This window comes from Heloderma suspectum, chromosome 5, assembly GCF_057233095.1.
Source record: "Heloderma suspectum isolate Gila_16-S chromosome 5, 16-S_ref, whole genome shotgun sequence".
Lineage (NCBI taxonomy): Eukaryota > Metazoa > Chordata > Lepidosauria > Squamata > Helodermatidae > Heloderma > Heloderma suspectum.
In genome coordinates, this window is record NC_139462.1 from 160139911 (window position 1) to 160165695 (window position 25785).

Here is a 25785-nt window from a genome sequence, read left to right on the forward strand (position 1 = left end):
GTTGTTGAATTTTTAATGACAAGGACTGGGTGTCAGGGCTGGATCCGAGCCCATAGAGCCCCAAAGCAGTTCTGATTCTGAGGAAGAGATAGAAACCGTGGAGAGGAACCCATGCTCTATTCAGAGGCGCCGCCGGAGGGAGAGTCCCTCCCTACTCACTTTCCTGAGAGTGGTAGAGACCCTGGCAGGCAGGGGGAGGGACAACTGGAGCTTTGGGACGTGAGGGGCCGGTGTAGGGACAAGCAGGAGATGGAGGGCGCTGAGAGGAGGCGCTCAGCCCGCTTGGTGCGACATTAACAGCTGCGCCCTGATGCCCCACGGGAAAGGGGTGGACTTTCGCCTCCTAGCCCTTAAGTTCAGAGGCTTCTGCCTTTACCTTCCAGAGATCAACTGATTTCCTAAGGCTAGAACCCCAAGTAGGCAGCTATCTTAAGTTTCCCTCATTAAGCTCATGCAATTAGCATCTGTAAGTGTCATTAGGTTGAATGGAAATAAAGCCTTGGAAAAGAGCCCTATCGTCTGTGTGTTGACTCTGGCTATTTGAGGATTTCAGAAGGCAGCAAAGGCGCTCCTGACACTGGGAGAGGTGGTTATGGGATTTTCTGCCTCAGGTGCCAAAGGGTGTTTCCAGACAAGGCTTTTATTGTGCAATCGTGCTGCCTCATATATGGGATTTTAGGGGTGTGTCCGTCCAGATATCGTTGTCTTCCATTTGTAACCCACCCATGTTTCCCCACCTCTACTTCTGTCTTTTTTCTTACCACAGAAAATCAGTAAGGAGGGAAAGATGGAATAGCTGCACAATGTCTTTTGACTGGTAGCACTACAAGCCGTCCATCTGGGAACACCCAAAACAACTTAACAGCCATTGCAGCTCCAGCTCCATTTTGATTTCTCCTTAAAAACAGTGCTTTTTAATGGATTCAGCCAGTCAGCACTTGCTGAGTCAAGGGAAGCACAGTCATGTGTAAACCAGCTTATATGTTATCTGAGGGCCAAACTATATTAATTGCATAGTATGTAGCTGAGGATAATTGTGTTTTTTTGTTTTTTGTTTTAAACCGCCCCGCACATATTTTTCTCCGGAAATTCCATGCCCCCACATGGGGATTAAAAAAGAAAAAAAGTCTACAGTGGCATCAATTGAGGTTTTTTCTTTATAAAATACACCCTGGGGGTGGGGATGGGGGGGAATGGTTGGGAGGGCAGGTTAATCCTCCCTTTCCAGTGCATGGTGGTCCTGATCTGACTAGGGACTGCACACACCTACCCCAGATCTCTCTCTCTCTCTCTCTCTCTCATCTCCTTAGCTACACACTATGCAATTAACGTAATATGTAGTTTGTCCCTGAATGTCATGGTCGCCACTTTATTTTTCTATGCTGTGTTGATTCTGTTTGGAATGTGGAGATCATATGGGACAGGCCAATGATGGGGCTATTTCTTGTCCTACCTCTGTTGGCCGACTCCCAGGAAAGATATGGCAATGATGAAGGAAAGAACTACATCATCTGCTCTCCTGCATGCTCCCTTCACAGGAGAGCCCAACTTCACAGAAACAAAACCCATGTCACACATCAACTGAAGAATGAGCATAATGTGTGACACCATTCAAGAACAAATCTCAAAACACTATGGGTGAAAAAGGAGTCGGTTGGTATGCCACCATACATTTCTATGGAGCTTTGATTCCCTATTTTACACCTAGATTTTTTTTTGGCATTCTGTCATGATCTATTCTGCAACTACTAGTGCATATACTATGTCACCATGGGGGCTAGTAGTCTGAGAATGATTGGATTAAATATGTTTGTCTGTTTCCCTTGTGACTGGAACAACTTTACACTTTTAAAATAAATGTACTACAAATAAACCGGCAAAGGTGAAAAAAAAGATGTTCTTTTAAAAAACATTGTTTACTATTTCCTGAAGTTTGAGGTTGAAAACATGTGATGTAAGATTTTTTCTCTCTCTTTCCCTCTGGTGTTCTTTCAGCTCTTTCTCCTCAGCTTCTTTTCCTCCTCCTCTATCACCAACTGACTTTTCTTCAGCCCCTTTCCCAACACTCTGTCCTGTCCTTTCATTGACCCAGCACTCTAAGAGCTCACAGGAGTAAGCATTATTACATGTGCATACACATACTGTGTCACATGTTACATTAAATGCATAGTGTGAAGCATATGCATTAGCCTCCCCTTTGCCTCATCCCTCTCCCTTCTCTCTTCCTGAGCTGCCCAAAACTTGAGCTTTCAGCTTAAGAAAAAAGTCTGCACATCTACACTGCTCAAGCTTCAGTTTAAAATGCAAATGAGCAAAATTGGTCTGGTAGATCTTTACTAATAAGCCTTACACTACCATATTCTCATATAAAATACTTATTTCAATGGTATGATTGGCACTAGAGATTATCTCCATTTCATATGACAAAACCTTATTTATTTCATTTCATTTCATTTCTATACCACCCAATAGCCGAAGCTGTCTGGGCGGTCCACAAAAATAAAACCAAAGAGCACACAATAAAACAATATACCTCTAGTTTTTTTTTTTCTGGGTCTGTCCACCCCCATCCTTGTGTCACAAAAATTTGATGACCAAAGTTTTTCACCAGGGTTTGGATATATCCTTATGTCAAAACTATACATAAATGTGAATGTGCCTACCTCAAAATCCCAAAGAACAGAGAAATCCATAGCAGTTGGTTGCTCAGCTCTGGGTACAATTTTTCTAGGAATACTTCCATATGCTGCTCCCATTAATACCTGGAACAAATTAAACATTTTTTATCATATCTGAAGCATTGCAAATATTTCTTTGCTTTCTTGATCCATCAGTAACAGAACACAGCAAATTTCATTTCATGTTGGTAAGGTGCATTGATCTGTGTGAAAAGGCTGAATCAAAATATCAAATGTTTCTCAATTTCAACCTAAAGTTAAGACAGTGTATTTGGATTTAAGTTGGTTCTACTAGTTGCATTGGCTTAATTGGCTGCTTCTTAAGATCCAGCTACAAGGATATAAGAAAAGCCCTGCTGGATCAGACCAACGGCCTTTCTAGTCCAGCATTCTGTTTGCACAGTGACCAATCAGATACCTATGGGAAGTCCACAACCAGGACATGAGTGCAATAAGAGCTTTCCATTCATGTTCCCAAAGAACTAGTTTTGAGGCATGCAGCCTTTGATACTGGAGGTAAGATATAGCCATCGTGATTAGTAGCCATTATCCTCCATGAATTTGTCTAATCCCCATTTAAAGCTACTACAAGAAGTAGTATGGTGGCCATCACTAAATCTTGTGGTAGTGAATTCCATAGTTTTAACTATGAACGGTGTGAAGAAGGAGATTCAGCTTTCCCGAATCCCCCTCTGTAGGCCTTTGGTCTGTTCCAGCATGGCTCTTCATATGTTTTTATAGTTGGATCTTAAGCAACATTCAATTAAACCAATGGAACTAGTGCTAGGTATTGAACTTGGTTGTGAATTAGGGATACGCACACATATACACACTTTGCTGACCAATGTTTGAAATGATAGATCCTTTGAGTATGCCTAAGCATCTTTTTAGATCCCAATTACTAGACTCTACATCAGTTGAGAAGAAGCTGGGCACTTTTACAGTTCTCCTGGGAGTTTTTGAATATCTCAGTTTCTGAATTAAATGGTACATCTTCCTTTCCCCCTGCTTAGGGGTTCACAACTGCAAAATGACATCTGGACATCAAGCCTTATGAATATGGAGCTTTACTTGAATACATTAAGGAAACCAATAGGAATTCTGAGGTTGAATGGGTTGCCAACTTCACATTGGCAAAAGGTTTTGTGCTAAAATTGGGAAGAAATGCATCATTCTGTCTATAAAAGATTAGTTATTCTAGCTGTAGTATGTAGTTGGCATGTCCAAATTAACAGACACTATCAGAATTAGGTAGGGTAAGCAAGTGGACATTAAATTTTAAAGGCAATTGAATCCTTTGCTGTACATTAGAATAGGAAATACAGTCAGGGCCAGAAATATTGGAACAAGGATAACTATTTTGGCAGTTGGCCTCTGTACACCACCACAATGAAGGTGAAAGGAAACACACCCATATGGGAGCGAAGTCAGGAGTTTCAGCTGTAATTCAAGAGACTTGACAAAAGTGGGCCACTACTCATTCAGGAAGTACAGCCAGAGGCATACCCCCCCCCCCATCATTGGTGGCTCATAAGTAAGGGAACAAACCAACATCATTTCAAACTTAAGGATCGCCTTTAATACCTGGATGAAAATCCTTTGCAGTCAATGACTGCCTGGAGTCTGGAACCCATGGACATGACTAAATGCTGAGTTTCCTCCCTCGAGATGCTTTGCCACGCCTTCACTGCAGCTGCCTTCAGCTGCTGCTTGTTTGTGGGTCTTTCTGCCTTCAGTCTTGTCTTCAGGAAGTGAAAAGCTTGAGTCAGGTGACTGACTTGGCCATTGAAGAACATCCCACTTCTTTGCCTTGAGAAGCTCTTGGGTAGCTTTTGCTGTATGTTTGGGGTCATTATCCATCTGCAATATGAAGCGGCGTCCTATCAGTTTGGCAGCATTCGGCTGAATCTGAGCAGAAAGTATAGCCCTATACACTTCAAAATTCATCCTGCTGCTTTTATCAGCAGTCAGGTCATCAATAAACACCAGTGACCCGGCTCCATTGGCAGCCATACATGCCCATGCCATAACAATGCCTTCATCATGTTTGACAGATGATGTGGTATGCTTTGGATCAGGAGCTGTTCCTTTCTTTCTCCATACTTGTCTCTTCCCATCATTCTGGTACAAGTTAATCTGGGTTTCATCAGTCCAAAGAATCTTATTCCAGAACTGGGCAGGCTTTTTTAGGTGTTTGCTGGCAAAGGCTAATCTGGCCTGTCTGTTCTTGAGCGTTACCAGTGGTTTGCACCTTGTTGTGAAGCCTCTGTATTTACATTCATAAAGCCGTCTCTTGACTGCAGATGTTGACAATGACATGCCTACCTCCTCAAGAGCATTCTTGACCTGGCTAGATGTTGTGAAAGAGTTCCTCTTCAGCATGAGCAGAATTCTGCAGTCATCCACTTTAGTTGTCTTCCGTGGTCTGCCAGGCCTTTTGCTGTTGCTGAGCTTGCCAGTTCATTCCTTCTTTTTCAGGATGTTCCAAACTGTTGTGTTGGCCACTCCCACTGTTTTTGCTATCTCTCTGATGGGTTTATTTGTTTCCTTAGCCTAATGATGGCCTCCTTCACTTGCATTGACACCTCTTTGGACCTCATGTTGGGAATACCAGTGAACAGCTACCAAATGCAAATGTAACACTCAGAACCACCTCCAGACCTTTTCTCTGCTTGATTGGTCATGGGGTACCCAGGAAACAGGCCACACCTGGCCATGCAGCTGCTTGTCAGCTATTTGTTCCATTACTTATGAGCCACCAACGATGGGTGTGTGTGTATGCCACTGGCTATACTTCCTGAATGGTTAGTGCCCCACTGTTGTCAAAACCCTTGAATTACAGCTGAAAGTCCTGACTTCGCTCCCATCTGGGTGTGTTTATTTTCAACTTCAATGTGGTGGTGTACAGAGGCCAACTGCCAAAACAGTTATCCTTGTTCCAATATATCTGGCCCTGACAGTATAGAGTTACAATGGTGACAATGAGTTTGATAAATTTTGTATTACATTTTCCTCCCTTTAGAGTGGGTTCTCATTTTATATTGTTATACTGATCTATTGTATTTCATGGTTTCTTCCTGTACTGTTTTTCCTGCCTGAAAATCAAATAGGATACCGATACTAAGAAAATTCTCAATAAAACCCCAATCACTCATACACTTAAGCAGTCTCCTCTTCACAAGCAATGTTTAAAGAGCATCTTTCATACAGCAGCAATTTGAATTCCACTCATTTCAGGCAGATGGCAGAGCTCTTGTTGCCATGAACGTCATGGCTTATTTTCCCTTTGAAAGGATTATGTTTATCTCTCTATGCAGCACTCATCCCTTGACAAAATTCAGGATCAAGTTGGGGCATTTGTTCATGCCTGGAGAGAGGCTTTGTAGTATATTATTCCAAAGTTTGTGAATAATTTTAATACTGTGTGCGTGTGTGCAGCACATATAAGCTTTCAGGAGGATGGGACTGGCAGAGGATAACAGCAAGAAGGCACAAGGTGGAGCTTGTTCTAGGGGACAGACTGATACCATTGTACCCCCCCCCCCCAATGCTGTTGCTGCCATGATATATTTAAATTAGTAAGAAATATAATTTTTGAAGACTCATGAATATACTGGATTGGATCCAAATTTAGTCATACTTAGAGCAGACCAGGGGTACAGAAGCAAACTATGGTGGGGGGCTGAACTGACCCCAACCAGGCCCTACACGGGCTAGATGACGTATATGGGTGTGATTCCAGGTGGTGCGGCCACACCATTAACGTCATTGCCCCACCCATTTTGCCTTTTTCCATGCTGAGAGAGGCATGGACCACCACCCCCTGGAGGACCCCAAGGAGACTCCATGGGCCGGATGAAGAACCTCTGCAGGCCAGAGGTTCTGCACTCCTGGAATAGATCCACTGAAATCAATAGGACATGTTAGTCGTGAGTGACTTAATTTCAGTGGGTCTACTCTATGTATGACAATGTTGGGATCCAACTCACTGTGTATCATATTATACTGGATGTGTTAGTATCTAATTATTTTATGTATGAGAGATGGACAATACAAACATTGCCCTTAGGGCTAATTCGCACATGGATGTGCATCATTTGCCACTTTGTTCTTCACTTGGTGCTGGGCAAGTGAACTGAATCCACTGCATTATATGAAGAAATGAATTGCAATTTGGGATGTCATGTGCTGTGAAAACTCTATTTGTGATGTTTGCCCTGTGACGACTGTCTCAAATGCAGCTTCATCCCTTAATGGCTGCAATATGAGTGATGCTCTTTGATGTTGCAACCTGTTAGTCATTTCCATCAATGAGAAAGAGTTGTTTGTCAACAAGCAGTTGTCTACAGTGGAGAAATCTGTTGCCAGATTTGTACACTGCTTATAGGTAGGTCACAAAACAATTAAAAAAAATGGCATAACTAGTTTACAACAGAATGGCCATACTGCATCAACAACCATTTTTAGTGCATTTATCTTTAAAAATAGCACAAATACAAATTTGATGTTAGTTATTTAATAGGCAATAACTATTGCTCAAGTTTCTATATTTGGCCCACGTAGAGATCAAGAACTAGTAAGATAAATATGGTATAAAGAAATATTTCTGCTGTACTGAAACACTGACTGTCTTTTTTATCATGAATTTTTTAAAATTTCAAAATAAAGTTAAAAAATTAAGACAACAAAAAGAACATACATAATAATAAATCACTATCATGCTTAGAGCAGACCAGGGGTGCAGAACCAAACTATGTTGGGGGGCCTCTAAAGAAAGAAAGGAATTCACTAAGTACAATTCTTAGTCTATAACCGATATGCTTATGGAACATCTACAGTAAAATGGCCTAAGTAGGAGCTCAATATCTAATGAAAGAATAAAAATACAATTTATACAGCACATAAAGGATTGTGTGCCAGTGTGTGTTATTTTGTGTGCATGTGTGTGCATTGCACTTTCAGCAATTCCCCCAGCCCCTGCAACCTCCCATGCTGAAGGGTCCCCAAACCCTCCAGAACTGATTAGGGGGGATGCAGGGGGAGGGGAAACTGCTGAAAATCATCACCTCCCTCTTCCTCTCATGGATCCCTTCCATCAGCAGAGGGACCCTATTGAATACTACCTTATAACCTACATTTGAAAGGCTATTAGGTAGCAGGGTTGGTAAAGATCTGAGACTTTGCAGAGCTGCTTCTGCTAATCAGAAGAGACAATGGCAAAGCACATTTTACTCTAGAGCAAGGACCTAGGAAATTATAACTAGTCTGAATATTAAATCTGGTAGGAGAGCTTTAACTACCCCTGCTGTAGTCCCGATCTGGATCAGGGGGCCATGAGTCTACAATTTATATTGCCAAAGACTGGTCTAATGGAGCAGGATTTTGCAATATAAATTGCAGACATCCCCCCCCCCCGATCTGGATAAGGACTGCAGCGGAGGGGAGGGGGGTTAAAGGCCACCTACGCCCCATGCAAGGTGTACAACTCCATCCAGACAGAAAGGGGATCCAGGTTAGCCTTCTCCCTGAATAGAAATGCTAGTTTTTTATATGTTATGTGTTATAGCCCATATGCAGCACATATAGCACATGTAACTTAATGTCTCCTGTGTTCAGACCAATATTTACTGAGTATTATTTCCATACTTACCTCTGGAATTATAACTAGTCCAAATATTAAGCCAAACAGGACTAGGTTTACCCCATACATCCATCGCAAAAATATGAAATAGGAGGCCACTGAAGAACCAAAATGACCTTAAATAACAAAGAGATGCCATTAGAAAGCTGCTTAGTTCAACTTCAAACTGAATTCTCCACAGTCTAGCACTGATTCATGTTGGTACATATCCATACCAATATAACTCTTTTTCTAGTTTGAGGCACTCCCTTTTTTCTTCTGCTGTTGATCTATACTTAAATATTTGAGATTAAATATGGTGGGCACAAGTTGGCTCCAGAGCAGGTATTCAACATCCTCAGGGCCAGGCGTAGTCTTCTCACTGCACAAAGCAGTGTCTGCCGCCTTCCATATTGACCTCCTCCCCTCCAACCCACACATCTGCTTTGTCTCTGCTGGAGGCAGCAACTGTTCTAAAAGCGAAGTATTTCCAAGCTGACTTTCAAAAAACGGCTTCCAAGATGGGAATGGCCATTGCATGCAGGGTTCCTAAGTCAGTTGCTTAGGGCAGCAGTGAGGAATCAGTGGTTCTCCAAGTGTTGCTGGCATTCCCATCATCATTGACCATTGGCCATGGTGGCTGGGGCTGATGGGAGTTGCAGTCCACAGGTTCCCCATCTCTGGCTGAGAGGGTTGCCACCATATCGAAGCTGGCACTACCCTCGTAGAACTGCTCCGTGACATCCAGACATGGACACCCATGTCCATTCTGGAAGTACTTACATCCACTTCACTTCACTTCCCTCCAGCTTTTTTTAAAAACTTATTTAAAATGCACACATCTACACATTCAGGCTGGATGCTGGTGCTGCCAGCCTGAAGGACAGAGACGGGCCATTGTGACTGGATGCTGATGCTGCCAGCCTGAAGGAGAGATAAACTGGCCAACATACCCTCCTATGGGTGCTCTCCAGTTGTAGGAGAGAGGATGGCCCCCACGTCCACAAGTTGCCAACCAGGTCCACAGGAGAGGTGCCCTTTTCAACCCTTGCCAGACATGGGTATAACTTTCCCCCCTACTCTCGCATCCTCCCAAACACAAGATTTGCCTCTCCTCAGGTAGGCACTACTGACCCCCAATGCTTTTTAGGGCATGGAATAACTGCCCTCTAACTCCTGTAGGCTGCCAGTAAATGAACGGAAACCACCGAGGAGCAAGCAGCCATCACTTGGGGATGAGAAAATATCAGAGAGCCAAAGGGCCGCGGTTCTTTCCACAGAACAACGTGTGGCCCTGCAGATGTTGCTGCTGCTCACCTGAATAAGAGAAAGAGACTTGTGTCCACATGTTTCTACCGGCTTCCGTGAGAAAGATTAGCACTGTGCCTGCACGTTTGTTGCTTCAGCTGCCTGTTATCAATGCGAGAAATTGACTCATGTGCCCTGTAACATGTGCTTGTTATATTAATGTGCATGCTGGCATTGTTAAGTGTAACCCAGGTAAGTTAGGGTTAAAAGAATGTTAGAGAGTGAGTGAAAGTGGGAGGGGCTTGTGTGTGAGGATTCTGAAGGTATAAAAGAAGAGGGACCATCAGACAGGGCTGTAGGGATTGAGGAAGCTACATCTAGTTAGTGGGGTTTTGGAACCAGGATTTAAAAGGGGTGGAGTAGGTAGGTTAGGACCAAGTATAGATTTAGTAATAATGGTATATTTAACTCTCTTTGTGTTTAATAAATCTTATTTGTTTGTTTTTAATAACAGATCCCATGTGTTTGTTTGGCTTATTGGGCCACCATTAGAAAATCCATTTCCTTTTTACTTCTCCTGTATTGGGCAGAGGGAACGTATTAGGAATATTGGGTGTCTCTTTAATCCAGAGAGAAAAAGGGCTTTGCGTGTCAGTGAGGACAAAGCGAAGGCAGACCTGAGGGGTTTTCCATTTTCAACAGGTGGAAGCTGAAGAAGGCATAACCTGGGGCGGGGACATCACAAGCCCCCATGCTGATGCTGCCTGCCCGAAAAAGAGAGACTGACCAATGTGACCTCATGCTGATGCTGTCAGCCTGAAGGAGAGAAAAACCAGTCAACGTGCCCTCCCATAAGGTGCTGTCTACCTGAAGGAGAAACGTGGCTTCCATGCCCTACATGTTGCCAACAACTTCCATGAAAGCGGTGCATTTTGTACCCCAGACCAGATGGGGCTTCCCCCTCCCCTGCTGCCTTTACTCAGTCAGCCTCTCAAACTCAAATTTTATTTCTCCATAGGCACGCAGGCAGGCACCAGTGTCCACCAATGCTTTTTAGGACATGGGACAACTGCCCTCTAACTCCTGCTGGCTGCTATGCAATGAATGGAAATCACTGAAGGGTGACTTAGTAGCCATCATTTGGGGATAAAAAAGTATTGGAGAGCCAACTTGAGGAAGGTTGGAGTTATTCTCACAGAACAATGGAAAACTCGAACTAATTTTTTTTTAAAAAAATTCAAAATACATAAGACTAAAATGAAAATGGTTAGTTCTGTATACCTACCACAGATCCTGCCCCTGATTATATGGATAGGGTGATCAGCATGTGCTGAAAGCTTTAGTGTGCAAGGATCGGATGCGATGTATGTATTTCATCCACTCTCTGACAGGCATTCCATCACACAGCAGTACAGTCCATCAAAAGCTCTGCAAGTGCTTTGATGAGCACATGGAGCTTCTGGGGAGTACAACCTTCCCCATTCACATCAGTGTTGAGGGAAGCTCTACAAATGCAATAGTGATATGACCATAGGCTTTTCCCCAACCCTAGCGTGAAGGACGATGCCCCTGTGCATGTAAAGGAAGTGTGTATAGGAAGCAAATCAAAGCTCTCTTAAACATACGTATGTAATTGGTCTCAGGCTTTGGTCCAAAGCTATTGTTTTCTGGAGAGAGAAAAAGTGATTATCTGGATCCAGCCATCATTTTATCAAGAGGGGTGTGTACTAGGGATGTCAGAGGAATCCGTTTGGGGGGTGGAGCTCAGCAAGGTGTCACCGGCTTCCCCCCATCCCCAACTCTAACCTAATATCTGCCAGCTGGCCCAACTCGGCCCACAGTGAGTCAGGCCAGCTGGTAGATCTTCTGGCTTTGCACAGTGGTGGCAGAGTGGGAGCGGAGCACCATGGCCCTCCCCCTCTCACCACCACTTCCACCATGCAACTGACCTTTTCTCTCTGCCAGGGAGAGAGGGTTGGTTGTGCAGCAGCAGCATGGCAGCGGCGGCAGTAGGCTGAGAGGGCAATTGTTATGAAAATGACATACAGCTTAGAGATGGCTTAGTTAAGAAACCTGCAAAATTTCCTAAGTGATTCACTTCCCCTTACCCCATTTCCTGGATTTGGGGGATGGGGTTTGTATGAAAATGGCACATGCCATAGAGGTGTCCCTAGGCAAGAAACCTGCAAAATCTCAGGAGGATGGGTGCAGGGGTCAGGGAGTTACAATGAATGAAAACCAGTTTAAGACTAGCTTGGTTTCTGCTCAGTTAGCACCGAAGTCACAGAAAGTGCAATACAGCGGAGGTGACTGGGTGGTGGGAATGATGGATGTGGAGCATTCAGTGGCACACGCAGAAGGACTTGAACATCCAGCATTCCCCAAGGAATCCCCCAGTGCTACACCCTCGCAAGTCCCACAGGCCCCACCAAAGCTCTTTTAATATTTCTGTTCCTGGGAGAGAGAACTAGCCAAGAGCACTAAACACTGGGTCAGTCCTGTGATATTTTACCTCAACATTCCTCCCGCGTTTTCCACTGGGGTTGGAGAGCCATAGTAAAGCTGTTCACTGTTATTATTTATTTAAAACATTTGTATCCCGCCCGATATCATCAAGATCTAATCATTAAGATTAGAAGGAAGAGCTGCCAATCACAAAACTACAGCCCCTCCTCTCCCTCCCTCCTCTCCCCACCCTGCTGTTTTCTTTATATGGAGAACTTGGGGAGAAATGTATCAGATTTTGGAGACAGTGTCTGTGCCTCTGTGTCCTTCCGAATCCTGAATCTTCAGGGGTGTTCAGATCCAGATTTGGTCTACTTCAGAGGAGTCCCCCCTCAATTCATACTTCTCCTGAATCCGTCCAAATCAGCCCAATGAGTTCGGGATTTGTCTGAATCTGATACATGCCCCTAGTTAACAAGTTTTTAAGTGGGGAATATCAGCATTCCCATTTCACATTGTGAGTATGAGGGGACTGAGGATGATAGATGAAAAATTCCAAAATAAGGAATATGGTGAAACTTTGGTGCTTTTTGATGCACTTTAATTTTAATGAAATTGTTTTGTTTGTACACTGATTTGGGAACAGTAGTTGAAAAGCAGTGTATTCATATAGTAAATAAAAGATGTTCAATGAAACAGCGAGCGTGGGATGTTTGCCTGACAGAGGGAATGGCCATTACGTGTATGTTGTGATGTTCAACATAGTCGTATTAACATTCCTTTTAGTATAGTCCTTTTAGTAACATTCCTGTTATTGTATCTAGAACAGTAGATTAGGTAGATAGAAAGGTTCACTTACTTTCCACTTCTTTTATCTTCATTTCCCAAGGTATACATTGTGTCTTAAAATTGTCAAAATCTCTCTTAAACTTGACCCATTTCTGGAAATAAACACAGTAGGAGGTGATTTTGTTCTAAGGCTGCAGGAGGCAAAGAAAGACTTGTGGAATTCTTACAATGATTTATAAGGCTCTTGAAAACTAAAGATGAGCCCTTCTCCTAAAACTGCTGGATTTCAGCACTGCCATACTGAACTCCTGATTGATGAGAGGGAGGGTATGGGATTTTCTTTGTGTTTCTATCTTTTAACAGTTCCTTTTAAAAGATATTTAGGAATCTTAGCATTATATCCAATGTTAGTCCTACTTAGAATAGACCCATTGAAATGAATGGGACAAGTTAGATTAACATTGGATACATCCCTGAGGGAACCTCCCTACCATTAAGCAGAATGAGGCGTGACCTCAAGCAGCTGGTTTTAGGTGTTATGAAAGGGCAGCAAATTGTTAGTTATTAAATTTATAATTATTATATATTTTTTACTGCCAGTGACGGGGAGAAGTGCTTGTGGGAACCTCTGCCTCAGGTGGCCAAATAACTTGATCAGCCTTAAGTACTATGCACCTTGCCTTGGGGTGGGTTGCCTCAGGCAGCAAAATGTCTTGGGCTGCTCATGTCTAAAGTGAGGGGAGACCTAAGGACTGAAAGGAATCCTGGTCCACACTGATACCTCTAGCTATGTAAGGGTAGTAAGGTCTTCCTCCCTCTAATTTATCTCAATGTTGAGTATATATAATGCATACAACACTTATTCTTTCAAATTGTTACCCTGCCCATCCAACTTCAAAGCCCTTTAGGCAGCCCACAATCTGAATGTATGTAAAATCTTAGCTTTAAAGCTTAGAATTCAACCCTTCCAGAGTTTCTATAGTCAAATTTGGGATTCACTCCCTGACTTTGTAAGACTTCATGAACATTACTACTAGTAGTAGTAGTCCTACTACGACTGCTTCTACCACTATCACTACCACGACAACTACGATCAGTGGACTAGTGCTAAAGTTTTCAAATGCTGTAGTTGTATTTAGAAAGCAGGTCTTGAGGCCTTTCTGCATTATTTAAACACACACACATACTAATTACACATTTGTCACAGCAGGAATCTGGTCATTTTTCTTCAAGGTTTCCCTTCTCTTGTTTAAATACTGCTTTTTCCAGTGCTTCAATTGTATGATTTTATTGCCACAGGCCTGGGGAAATGCAGTTCTTCCTGTCTCCACCTGGAGCTAATGCCTCCATTACATCCAGATCTTTCTTAGATAATGTCTGTGGTATCATCAGTCATAAGCAATACAGCTTCACCCACCACCAGCCCAGCTTGGATTGTTCAGTGATTTTCAAAAATATTTAAAATTATGTTTAAAAAGTGTTTAGAGGCTAAGTGTTTTCCCAAAGTACACACCCCTTCAAAAGAAAGGCAAGGCATCCGTACTCCTCCAGCAATGCCCATTTCTTGTTTTTCAACTCTGTGCACTTTTTTGTATCCTGCATACCACCTGATTTTGCTTTCAAGATTTTGAGATGTTCAGGTATACTGTTCAGAATTAATTTTAATTCGGTGCAGGGGTGCATCTATCTGTGTTTGTTTTCAGATTTCAGCACTTACGACACCTCTGAACTTTGGTTCAAACTTGGTTTCAGAAACACAGGGCAACATTTTGAATCCCTACCTTTGCGTTTTTAATGTCAGATGTGGAGACTTTAAACTTCTAGGAGTAAAAATACATTACAAAAAGGACAATACAAAAAGTATGGAAAACCATCACTTAAATCAGAAATGCTTGTATTGCTTACCTTTGCCATCATCATTTTATATGCATATAACTTTTTTCCTTTGCCCTTTCCCAAGGCACCTTCAAATTTTTCTACAAAATCTTGAGCCTCCCTAATTTAAAAATTTGAAAAGATTATTATATTTATAATACTTTAAAAAAAATCTGGGAGAGCTGGTAGAAGCTTTAACATTTACGATTTTGTTGGTAACAAGCAAACATCAAAGCCACAGGAATGGCTGTAGTTCAGTGGTAGAGCATGAGCTTTGCATGCCAAAGGTCCCAGTTTCAATACCAGCATCTCTGGGTCAGGCTGGGAAAGTCTCCTGTCTGAAACCCTGAAGAGCTGCACTGCCAGTCAGTGTCAACAATACTGGGCTAGATGAACCAATGGCCTGAGTCAACATAAGGCAACTTCCTATGTTCCTATGAATTCTGCTGTAGACTTGTGAGCAATACTAACTCAGTGTCATCATGAGGAAGCCTGACGTCACTTGTTGTGAAGTACAGTTACACAGTCTAATACAGTTATCTGGTCTTTGTCTGCCAAGAGGATGTCAACAGTAGGGGCAGTATCCAATGTTAGTCCTAGTAACCAAAGTCCCATTCATTTCAATGGGTCTACTCTAAGTAGGACTACCATTGGATATTACCCACTAAATACAAACTGGTTTCCTTGTCATAGTTTCTCCTTCCTCTCCACAGCTCATTAGGAACTGTAGTACCCTTGTCTATGAATAACTTTGGTTATGATAAATCACACTATATCCAAACTACCCTCTTTGTCTCTCCCTGATCCCTTTAACTGGCAAACCCCAGCTGTCCAGCTCCGGCTTCTTCACATTTAGAAAGTTCAATGAGCTTCTGTACCCAATGGAATATTTTTATCACAGGAACCACAGTTTTGTCGGGGAGCTATGGACCTCCATAAAACCACTATTCCTTGCTTTCAGTGGGGAAGCTCTGATAGATAGGTTAACTGCTGAAAATGTTACATTTGTAGTATAGATGTAGTTTCCCAAATCTGTAGGAGAAAACCTAATTCCTTTTGTTGTATTTCCTTGATGCTTTAGCATTCTGTCACTTGGCCTGCTGCTTTCTCTAGAGCTCCACATGTGGTTCTTTGCCTGGGGATGGAAGAGCTTGAACATCATGCTGTGTTCTCTAATACAAATGTATCTAACACATTTTGTATTATATAATGTATGAAGCTGCTGTGGTCATACCATTGGTCCTTCCAGCACAGTACTGTTTACTCCCGTCTCCCCCAACCTGGCACCCTCCATATTTGTTAAGAATGGAATTCCAGTCATTCCCAGCCAACACGGGCAATGGCTTACTGGTTTACTCCTCTTTGTGGTAGCCTTCCCCAGCCTGGTGCATTCCAGATGTTTTGAACGACATCTCCCAGAATTCCTGATGATTGGGCATGGTGGGTGGGGTTGATAGGAGCTGAAGTCCAACACATCTGGAGGTTACCAGGTTGGGAGAGGCTGCTCTAGAATTTCAGGCAAAGCAGAGGTATTTCTCATCACTTGCTCAGGGACTGAACTTGGGACCTTTGTCATGCAAGATAGATGCTTTACAGTCCCACTGAACCCATGGCTCCTCCCCATCATCCTCTTGCATAAATCTGGCATCTGTTCTCTACAGATCAGTGATCAATGCAATATGTTTCCCCTAACTGCTTGTGTTAACACTTGAAAGCTCCTGGAAAATAATCACTTTGATTCCTATATAACAAAATGCGTCAGTAATCAAAGAAGAGCAGGGAACTTACTTCAACAAATTTTCTGAAAGCCCAGCATTTAAGTTTCTATTTTTAATTAAGGCAGTAAAATGAGCCAAGGCTAGGTCTCACTTGAAGAAATTTCTGCTCATCATCTACCCTCCAGTTACAAAGATTAATAACATGTCTCTGCTTCCAGTGCGCTGAGGGCCCAAACAGACATTACTTTAAATATGTGTCTAGCAGCTAAATCTGTTTTCCTTCATTTTCACTCTACAGTAGGTGTAGCGCCCCCAAGCCAGATCTGGAGCCTAGCATGCGGGGGGGGGGGAGAGTAAGGGGCTTTTAAGATCTGGGTCAGCCCCTGTCTCCCTACTCTAAAGTAAAAATCAAAGGAAGACATAACTTCTAGACTCACATTTAAGGTAATATTGGCTTTTTGGCTAGGGATGTATGAATTGTGGCTAGGGATGTACGGATTGTGTAAAATCCATTCCGTCTGTGTTCCGTGGATTGTCAGGTGCCTTTCATTCTGTTGTCCACCCATTGATGGAATCTGGGTTTTTTTTTAAGTTTCCAAATTTGTGCAAAAATGTGCAATTTCCCCCCCAAATGTGCAAATTCTCACAAATGCACATTTTCACTCTTTAGCCTATGGGGAAAATGTGCATTTGCGGCTGGTTTTTTTATGTTTGTTTTATTTTTCTATGATGAAACTTGTGCAAAATTTGGGAGAGTTAGAAAAACGGTCCACAAATCCGCAGAATCCACCTGACAGGGGGAAAGCCAATCCACTCTGGAGTCCATGGGTCAGATTCATAAAAATCCAAACTCATTTGGTTCTGTTGCAGATCTCTTGCACCCTTAGTTTTGGAACTTACTGTTTCAGTCTTAGTGTTGGATCCAGGATCTGCCGTCTGTGAACAGAAGGGCTCCACTTACAGAAGGTGCCTTCACCTGATTTGGGGGGATTCCCCGAATCACAGTTCATCACATTGAGCAGGGTTCCCTGATCCTCACATAGCATATTCAGGGGTCATGGGGGGGGGGGCTGCTGTGGGGAGGAGGGGACAGGGAAGGCCACTTCCATCAGCCCAGTTGAAAGTGCCTAAATTTGGATCCAGCTCTTGAACTTTAAGCCAACCCATGAGGCAAATTCCATTGTTTGCTTTCCCAAGACTAAGGGCCTCAAGGTGTGACATAGCAGCTGCTGAACCTAATTCCTGTGGAATGGAATAGCCATCTAAACCAGCCTTCCTTGGTGCACTCAGATGTTTTGAATTTCAACTCCCATCAGCCCCAGCCAGCATGGCCAATGGTCAGGAATGCTGGGAGTTATAGTCTAAAACACTGGGTGAGTATCAGGTTGGGAAAGGCAGATCTACACTCTCTCTCTCTCTCTCTCTCTCTCTCTCTCACACACACACACACACACACACACACACACCAGCTGTGAAAACTGAAATCACTGAGGAAATGATTTCGATTACCTCAGCACAGTTAATTTCTTGGCCATGCACCAGGGTTTGTTTCTCATGATTGATATGAGTTTTTTCTTTTCCTCCACCTGCTCCTTTATTCTGGCCAGCTCTTCTTCAGATAGAGACTCGTTGTCTGAGGAGTTGGAAGCAGATGAGGAAGAACTAGAAGTAAGAACACAAAATTAGAACACAAGGGCCAATTCACATCATTGTTGATGGGGGACATGCTTGAAAACCCTGCATGTATCAGCTCACCATATCCGCTTACTTTATTGTATGTAGCCATCACCACACACAGGCAAAATAATTTTTAAAAAGTGTTTGCTGATGTGCTTCTTTTTTATCCTTTACTTGATGGCAGACATAGATGCTCAGTTGGCCATGGAAAGATAGGTTGAAATGCACAAGGTGTTATGTGGCTATCCAGTAGTCATGTGATTTGGCTATACACAAAATTCAGGGTGCTATCCTATGTGTCTTTAGACAGAAAAAAGTCCTATAACTCCCAGCATGTGCCAGCCATGTATGTGGGCTGCATTCCTATGTACACTTATGTGGGGATTGGGGGTGGTGGTTAACTGGACCAAGCACACACAAAATCAGGGTTGCCACAAAAACACACACACAATTCTAGGTCATGTCTACTCCACCATCTGCAATGTGGGGTTGACCTCCTGGTGTCATGCTAAGCACTTTACTGCCTGCACCAGCAGCAGCTAATGCAGTAGGGCACAGACAGGGAAATGCTCAGTGTAATGACATGAGGTAAGATAAACTAAACTTTACAGAATGGGAAAGAGGAAATGCCACATGGAGCTGCCATTCTGGGGGCAACCCCATATTTTTTGTGCCGTTCAGTGCTGCCTCATTTGCACTCACTTCTGAGTGAATATGCAGCCATGGAGAATATGGGCTTTTCTACACAAGGCATTTATCAGGCACTCATCCTTTCCTACTCGTGGTTGTTTATGGGTTCTTTAGATGATGTTGTGACCCTCCAGTTTCCCTTTTGTGTCTAAAGAGCACTTTTGGGGAGTTTTTTTTAGAGCAGGGACAATGCAGTATTATTTGTGAAAGCAAAAGAAAACACCTTTTCTGCTATACCACAGGGCCACCTAGTGGTTATGTAGCAGAAAAGGCAACCCTCTTAGTACAGTGCTCTGCTCTCAATTCTGTGATGAAACTGAAAGTAGACACAATGGATTAATAGCCTCATGTAGAAAAGCTCTGTATCTATATGCAGGAAAATCCTAAGGAGTAATGCAACCCCAGGCACTGGTTAGAATGTCATCTTTTCTATAAAAAATGCAACAATTCTCAGAGTGCTTACTGAAGCCAGCTTCATACATAAATATGCCTTGTGAATTGGTAAGTTGCCCACATTGTGCCTCAGTGATCCTGTAGCAGGGAAAGCACCGAATTAGGAAGGTGACAATGGGATGGTTTGGATCCAGGGCCGGATCTTTATCAATAACGAAACAAATAAAGAAGAAAACTGTCAGGATTGGATCGGAGCCCATAGAGCCCCAAAGCAGTTCTGATTCTGAGGAAGAAATAGAAACCGTGGGAGAGGAGCCTGCGTGCTGTTCAGAGGTGCCACCGGAGGGAGAGCTCCTCCCTGCTCACATTCCTGAGAGTGGTAGCGACCCTGGCAGGCAGGGGGAGGGACAACTGGAGCTTTGGGATGTGAGGCGCTGGCACAGGGACAAGCGGGAGATGGAGGGCGCTTACAGGAGGCACTCAGCCCGCTTGGCATGACATCAACAGCTGCGCCCCGATGCCCCATGGGAAAGGGGTGGACTTTCGCTTCCCAGCCCTTAAGTTCAGAGGCTTCCCGCCTTTTCCCTCCGAACGGAGACCAACTGATTCCCTAAGGCTAGAACCCCAAGTAGGCAGCTCTCTGAAGTTTCCCTCATTAGGCTCATGCAATTAGCATCTGTAAGTGTCATTAGGTTGAATGGAAATAAAGCCTTGGAAAAGAGCCCTATCGTCTGCGTGTTGATTCTGGCTACTTGAGGATTTCAGAAGGCAGCAAGAGTGCTCCTGACACAAACTGCCACTCCGTTTGGGTTCTGTATATAGTGGAGATTGTGGAAGATATTCCTTAGGCAATGGGGGCTGCCATCTTGTCTGTATCAGCCAGCAAAATGTCTTGGGCTGGCCCTGTTTGGACCCTTCAGGGAGAGAGACAGATAAGCTTGGGAGAAAAACTGCATCGGAAAAACACTGTTGGTTCCTTAGGTAACATGCAAAGGAGCATCTGAATGTGACGGACAGGAATTTGTTGGGAAATTATATTACTGTTTTTTACGGTGTTCCGCTCTTTCATTGTTCATCTTTTTCTCTGATTTAGATTCTAAGATTTTTTTTAATAGGTGATGGATTATGTGTCCCCACCCCCTTCATGTAAAATCATTTACTTGATCTGACCTCATGGGATATAGAGGGGTTCCCAAATCAAACAACATTCATGCACATAGCCACTGCGAAGACCCTGGAAGCCATTCCTTGCATGTAAAATATTAAACAAGAATTTGCCCTAAATTAGAAAAGCAATCCTGGTTTTGAATGCATGCCTTGAATGCATGGGTATGTTGCAGTGCATGTCAGGAACTGGCTGCCTTGGTAAATATCATCCTTTTCTAGTAAAGGATGGAAACAAGGATGAAACTGAGTTACTAATACTTGAGTACACAGTACACACTTTGCGTCATTCCAGAATGGCACGCATGCATTAAATCACCATTTCTCTCAGTGAAATACACAGAAGTGGTGGCCAGGAAAGGATTGGACTCCACAGGTGTGTTTATTTTGCTAAGCACAGCAGTGATTTAAATGTCTTTGTGTCATTTAGAATGGACAGAAAGCACATATATTTTGTAAAAGACTATCTATACCCGAGTACATAAGATTAAAGTCCTTAGAGCATACTTTGATCTTGAAGTTGCTGAAAATGTCATACCTCTTTCCTGTGTTTTTCTTTTTCTTATCCTTCCCTTTTGCTTTCTTGTTCGCTTGTTTGTCTTTATTTTCAGCATCCTTTTGCTCTTTGCTGGACACCTTTTTGCCTGCCTTTTTCTTCCCCTTTACTGCTTCCTCTGCATCACTTTCTAAATCGCTTTCATCTGCTTTCTGCTTTTTCTTCTTATATGGTTTCTTCCGTCTGGGACTCTCTTCTTCCTCTTCTTCACTTTCATCATCAGCATCCCTCTCATTATTTTGTTTTTTCCTTGCCCTGGCAGTTTCTTTTGTATTCCGCTTTCTGGCTATTTTTTCATCCTCCTCCTCATCTGTACTCAAGGGAAACAGTATTTGTTTTAAATGAAATTCCACTCAGTTGATATTGTTGTAATTAAGGATTTGCCTTTCATCAGAGAAGTACAAACAAGAAATCCTACCCAGTTCCTGACAATGTATGAGAATACCTCCAATGATTGTAGTGGTCTCTGGATCAGGCATATCATTGCAACACATTCTGTTGGATCCAGACTTAGTCATACTTTGAGAAGACCTATTGAAATCCATGGGACTTAAGTTAGTCATGCTAACTTATGTCTATTTGAAATAGGACTAAATCTGGATCCAACCTGGGGCCAAATCCAGCCTGTGTAGAGTCCCAATCTGGCCCACCAGGGTTCCCCAGAAGGCCACGCCCCTTCTTCTGGTCCCACCCCCTTCCCCCAACCACTGATGGTTTGGTGGTTTCCTGGCTTTTGTGAAGTTTTTCCCCACTCTGAAAGGTTGAAAGGCTCTCCTAAGGCTTAGTTAATGGCAGGAAGAGCTTTAGGCACTCCTAAGGCTCTCCTAAGCTTTAGGCTCCTAAGCTTTAGGCTCTCTTAAGGCTCTCCTAGGCTTTAGGCTCCTAAGCTTTAGGCTCTCCTAAGGCTTAGTTAATGGCAAAAGGAGCTTTAAGGAAAAATATGTTTGTACATTGAGTATTTTGGCCCATCCCCTTTGCCTTCCCCCCCCCACTGGAATGCAGTCCCCATGAATTTAGTCCTTGGGCTGAAAGAGGTTTTGCACCCCTCTTTGTACCACAGCAAATAATGCTGTTATTTCAGGTTCATTAGCAGAATTTTTTTTTAAAAAAAAAACTTGGCTTTTAAGGTGCAGGAAAGAAGATCAAATAGAAGAAGTCATGGGCTATTACTTTATCATAATGTCTGAATTTAATATGGTGCCTAATGGCAGAAAGCGAAGAAGATCTAAAGAGTCTCTTGTTGAGGGTGAAAGTGGAGAGTGCAAAAGCTGGTTTGAAACTCAACATTAAAAAAACTAAGATCATGGCATCTGGCCCCATTACTTTCTGGCATATAGAAGGGGAAGAAATGGAAGCAGTGACAGATTTTATTTTCTTGGGCTCCAGGATCACTGCAGACAATGACTGTAGCCATGAAATTAAAAGACGCTTGCTCCTTGGGAGGAAAGCTATGGCAAACCTAGACAGCATAGTAAGAAGCAGAGACATCACCTTGCTGACAAAAGTCCGTCTAATCAAAGCTATGGTTTTCCCAGTAGTAACGTATGGCTGTGAGAGCTGGACTATAAGGAAGGCTGAGCTCCGAAGAATCGATGCCTTCGAACTGTGGTGCTGGAGAAGACTTTTACGAGTCCCCTGGACTGCAAGGAGGTTAAATCAGTCCATCCTAAAGGAAATCAACCCTGAGTGCTCATTGGAAGGACAGATGCTGAAGCTGAAATATTTTGGCCACCTAATGCGAAAAGAAAACTCCCTGGAAAAGACCCTGATGCTGGGAAAGATTGAAGGCAAAAGGAGAAGGGGACGGCAGAGGATGAGATGGCTAGATAGCATCACCGATGCAATGAATATGAACTTGAGCACGCTCCGGGAGAGAGCGGAGGACAGGAAGGCCTGGCATGCTATAGTCCATGGGGTCACGAAGAGTCGGACACGACTTAACGACTGAACAACAACAACAACAACTAAAGAACAGCTCCCTTTAGAAGAGGGATGTAGAACCTCTGTCTCCCTGAAGACCAAACTGCACTTTGGAGAAGCTGAGGGCGGGGGCTGCATTCTGGGTTGGGCGTGGCCAAAGGCAAAAGGGGTGGGACTAAAAATACCAGCATGTTTTAGCTGAAAGCTCTTCCTGCCAGGAACTCAGAAGAGGCATTTCGATATTTTAGAATGGGGATAAAAACTACACAAAGGCTGAGAAACTGCCAAACAACTGGAGATTGGGGGAAAGGGGTGTGGTCAGGGAAAGGGGGTAGATCTGGTCCCCCAGGAGGGCCAGACTTGGCCCCCAGGCCTGAGGTTCTGCACCTCTGCTTTAGAAGGTAATAGAATCTCTTTACTTTTCAGTACTCAAGTAAAGGTTGGGCAAGCATCTGGTGGAATGCTTTAGGTCTAAGATATACTGCTCCTGGTCTGGGAGCTGAACTCGAACGGGGCTCGATCCTTGAACCTGCCAGGGTGCCCTAGCCCTCCCACCTTTTCTTTTCTTTTTAAAGAAAATTAACACCCACAACAGAACATGGTAAGGGATTTGTACATCCCTACTCAACCTACAGCAGAGTCTTCCACTGATGGACTAGGCAAAAAGTTGACCTCTGTATGGAAGTCAGCCTTTGTTTTAAGCCAAGTACCCCGAAAGCTGGCAGTCAGTGAACAACTGCTTAGAACATTGCCAGCGTGTATCAGTTTATATGCACTGCATGTAATTCTCAGGAAAATAAATCCTTTGACACTCTCTTTCCAAAGACAGCAGCTATTCATCTCTCATTTACCTTCACTGTCTGAGTCGCTCTCCACTTGTCCATCAATCTCCATTCCAGCTGCAAAACAAAGGCAAACAGAACGATCACATTTGTTTTGGGCACTTTAACATACAGTAAATTACTCTTAAGGGGAAAAAAATACAGCTTTCTCTTCTCCTGAATTCTGGCTAAAGAGAACTGAATTTAAAAATGTATTCAGCTCTGTTTTTACCTGCTTTGACATTCCTAACAGTGTGTGGAAATTAATGATGTTTTTTCTGTACAAAGTCATATCAGATACACATTCTTTGAACATTTGTAGATGAATCAATGCCAATTTATTTCCCCCCAAATATGACATTCAAGGAATAGTGGCTAAATAGTGGTGAATCCATACAAACCATCTTCCATAATTATCTGTAATTCACATTTCCTCTTCACCATGATGGATATTCCCTTCAAAATTGTGTTTGTTTTACAACGCTTGACCCAGGATTTTGTTCACACCAGTTATCGGCAGATGGTTTTGTCTCATCTCATGCTTCTTTCTTTGGCTACATACTGGTATGCCCAAAGTAAGCCATCAATGAACTGGCAACTACTAGTTCTCCCCAACATTGTTCTTGTGTTACACAGTCGCTTCAGCTTACAGACTGTGGGCTGCAGGGAGATTCACGGTACCAATCCAATCCAGCCACTTTCAGCTCTGATCTTTTTTCAGCACAGAAAGCACCTGTTGGCATTACATTGCATCACATTATTTAAACATGAAGGAAAGCCCTTTGCCAGACTGCTGCGTAGTATAATCCGAGAGGAAATGCATGCATGTTTTCTTGTGCGCGGCACTGTGGCTGCTTGGCTATCTCATTCGTGATGGAAACATTTGTCCAAACCCTCTGCATAACATTCTGATGTGGGGGTGCCTTAGGGAAGTTGTGTAATAAACTATCTCTTCTCAATCTGTGTTTTATGTATTCAGAACAAAGGATTCTATTACAGGGTCTCTAGAGGGACTCACAATAAAAGCATCTATACAAAGGCAAATAATACCTTCCAGGAATACAATATTCCGGTTTAATCACACACACACACACACACACACACACACACTCCAATTTCAGTCCCATCAAATATAGTATTTGATAAGTCCAATAAGTCTAAAACATTATTTTAAGTACTGTCCATTTAAGTCAGGGCCGATCTACATTGTGCCCGCCATCTCAATGAATTCAGTGTCCCGTCGAGTTAAACGTTCTCGCATTAAAATGTGATTATTCACACTCACCCATTTTCCCCGTTGCAGTGCTTCATCGAATGCGCGAGCTTGGTTCACACTCAAGCACTGTGCTGTTTTCCTGCTGTTTTCCTGCATGCACTTGTCTAATCTCGGATGCTAAGCGGGGTCAGCCCTGGTCAGTAGTTGGATGGGCGACCACCTGTGAATCAGGCTTCCTGAACTGAGCAGGTGGTTGTTCTATCCCTTCAAATGAGACTAAGTTTTACCCCCTCCTTTCCCCCACTCCGGATGTTTTTTTTAAAATTAAGGCTTTATCCTCGCAGAATCGGGGCTTCTCCGCCATATTTTTTTTTTTTTCTAATTCAGGCATGATCTTCGAAGATTCAAAGTTGTGAAGTTGTGAAAGGGGAACGCAAATAGTGTAGTGGGCGCTATTTGCGTTCCTTTTTTTTCCCTCCGTAATAGCTTACGTAAATATTTACGCAGGCTAAAATGGCGAAAAATAGGGAACGCAAATGGCAGCCGCTGCCATTTGTGTATGCCATTTTTGTTTTTTGTTTTTTTGCTTGGCTTGCCATGATAGGCTACGTAAATACTTATGTAGCCTATCACGGCAAGGACCAGGATGCAAATGGTGGCTGCGGCAGCCGGTCAAAAGACCAGCCACCGCCGCCGCCAGAGCCGCTGCCGGAGCCGCCGCCGTCCGGAACATCTGCTCCAGGTAAGCTTCGTCCCGGGGGGAATCCGTGGGGGGTGGGGGGTGGCAGGCCATTCCGCCACAGATTTCGGGGGGCCGAATGCCAGTGGATTCGGCCTCACTGAAATCCGTGGCGGAATTCTCCGCCATCCCTACCCACAGATACAAAATATTTGTGTCTGAATACCAGTTGTGGGGGAAGGCATGAATGGGTGGAAGCTGCTGCATTCACACCCTGCTTAGGGGCTTCCTGGAAG

At 43.4% G+C, this 25785-nt stretch overlaps 1 protein-coding gene across 1 annotated transcript in view; it reads right to left on the minus strand.

Annotated features, from left to right (window-relative positions):
* Nucleotides 1–23667, minus strand: part of LOC146344721 (transmembrane channel-like protein 2) — a 65619-nt gene extending 41952 nt beyond the window's left edge. The window contains exons 1-7 of the mRNA XM_084859811.1: nt 23625–23667; nt 20836–21163; nt 17883–18035; nt 14686–14776; nt 12851–12932; nt 8329–8435; nt 2664–2762 (exon numbers count right to left, since the gene is read on the minus strand). Coding sequence (XP_084715937.1) covers nt 2664–2762; nt 8329–8435; nt 12851–12932; nt 14686–14776; nt 17883–18035; nt 20836–21163; nt 23625–23667 — 903 coding nt within the window. The remainder of the gene's footprint in view (nt 1–2663; nt 2763–8328; nt 8436–12850; nt 12933–14685; nt 14777–17882; nt 18036–20835; nt 21164–23624) is intronic.
* Nucleotides 23668–25785: the final 2118 nt, after the last annotated feature.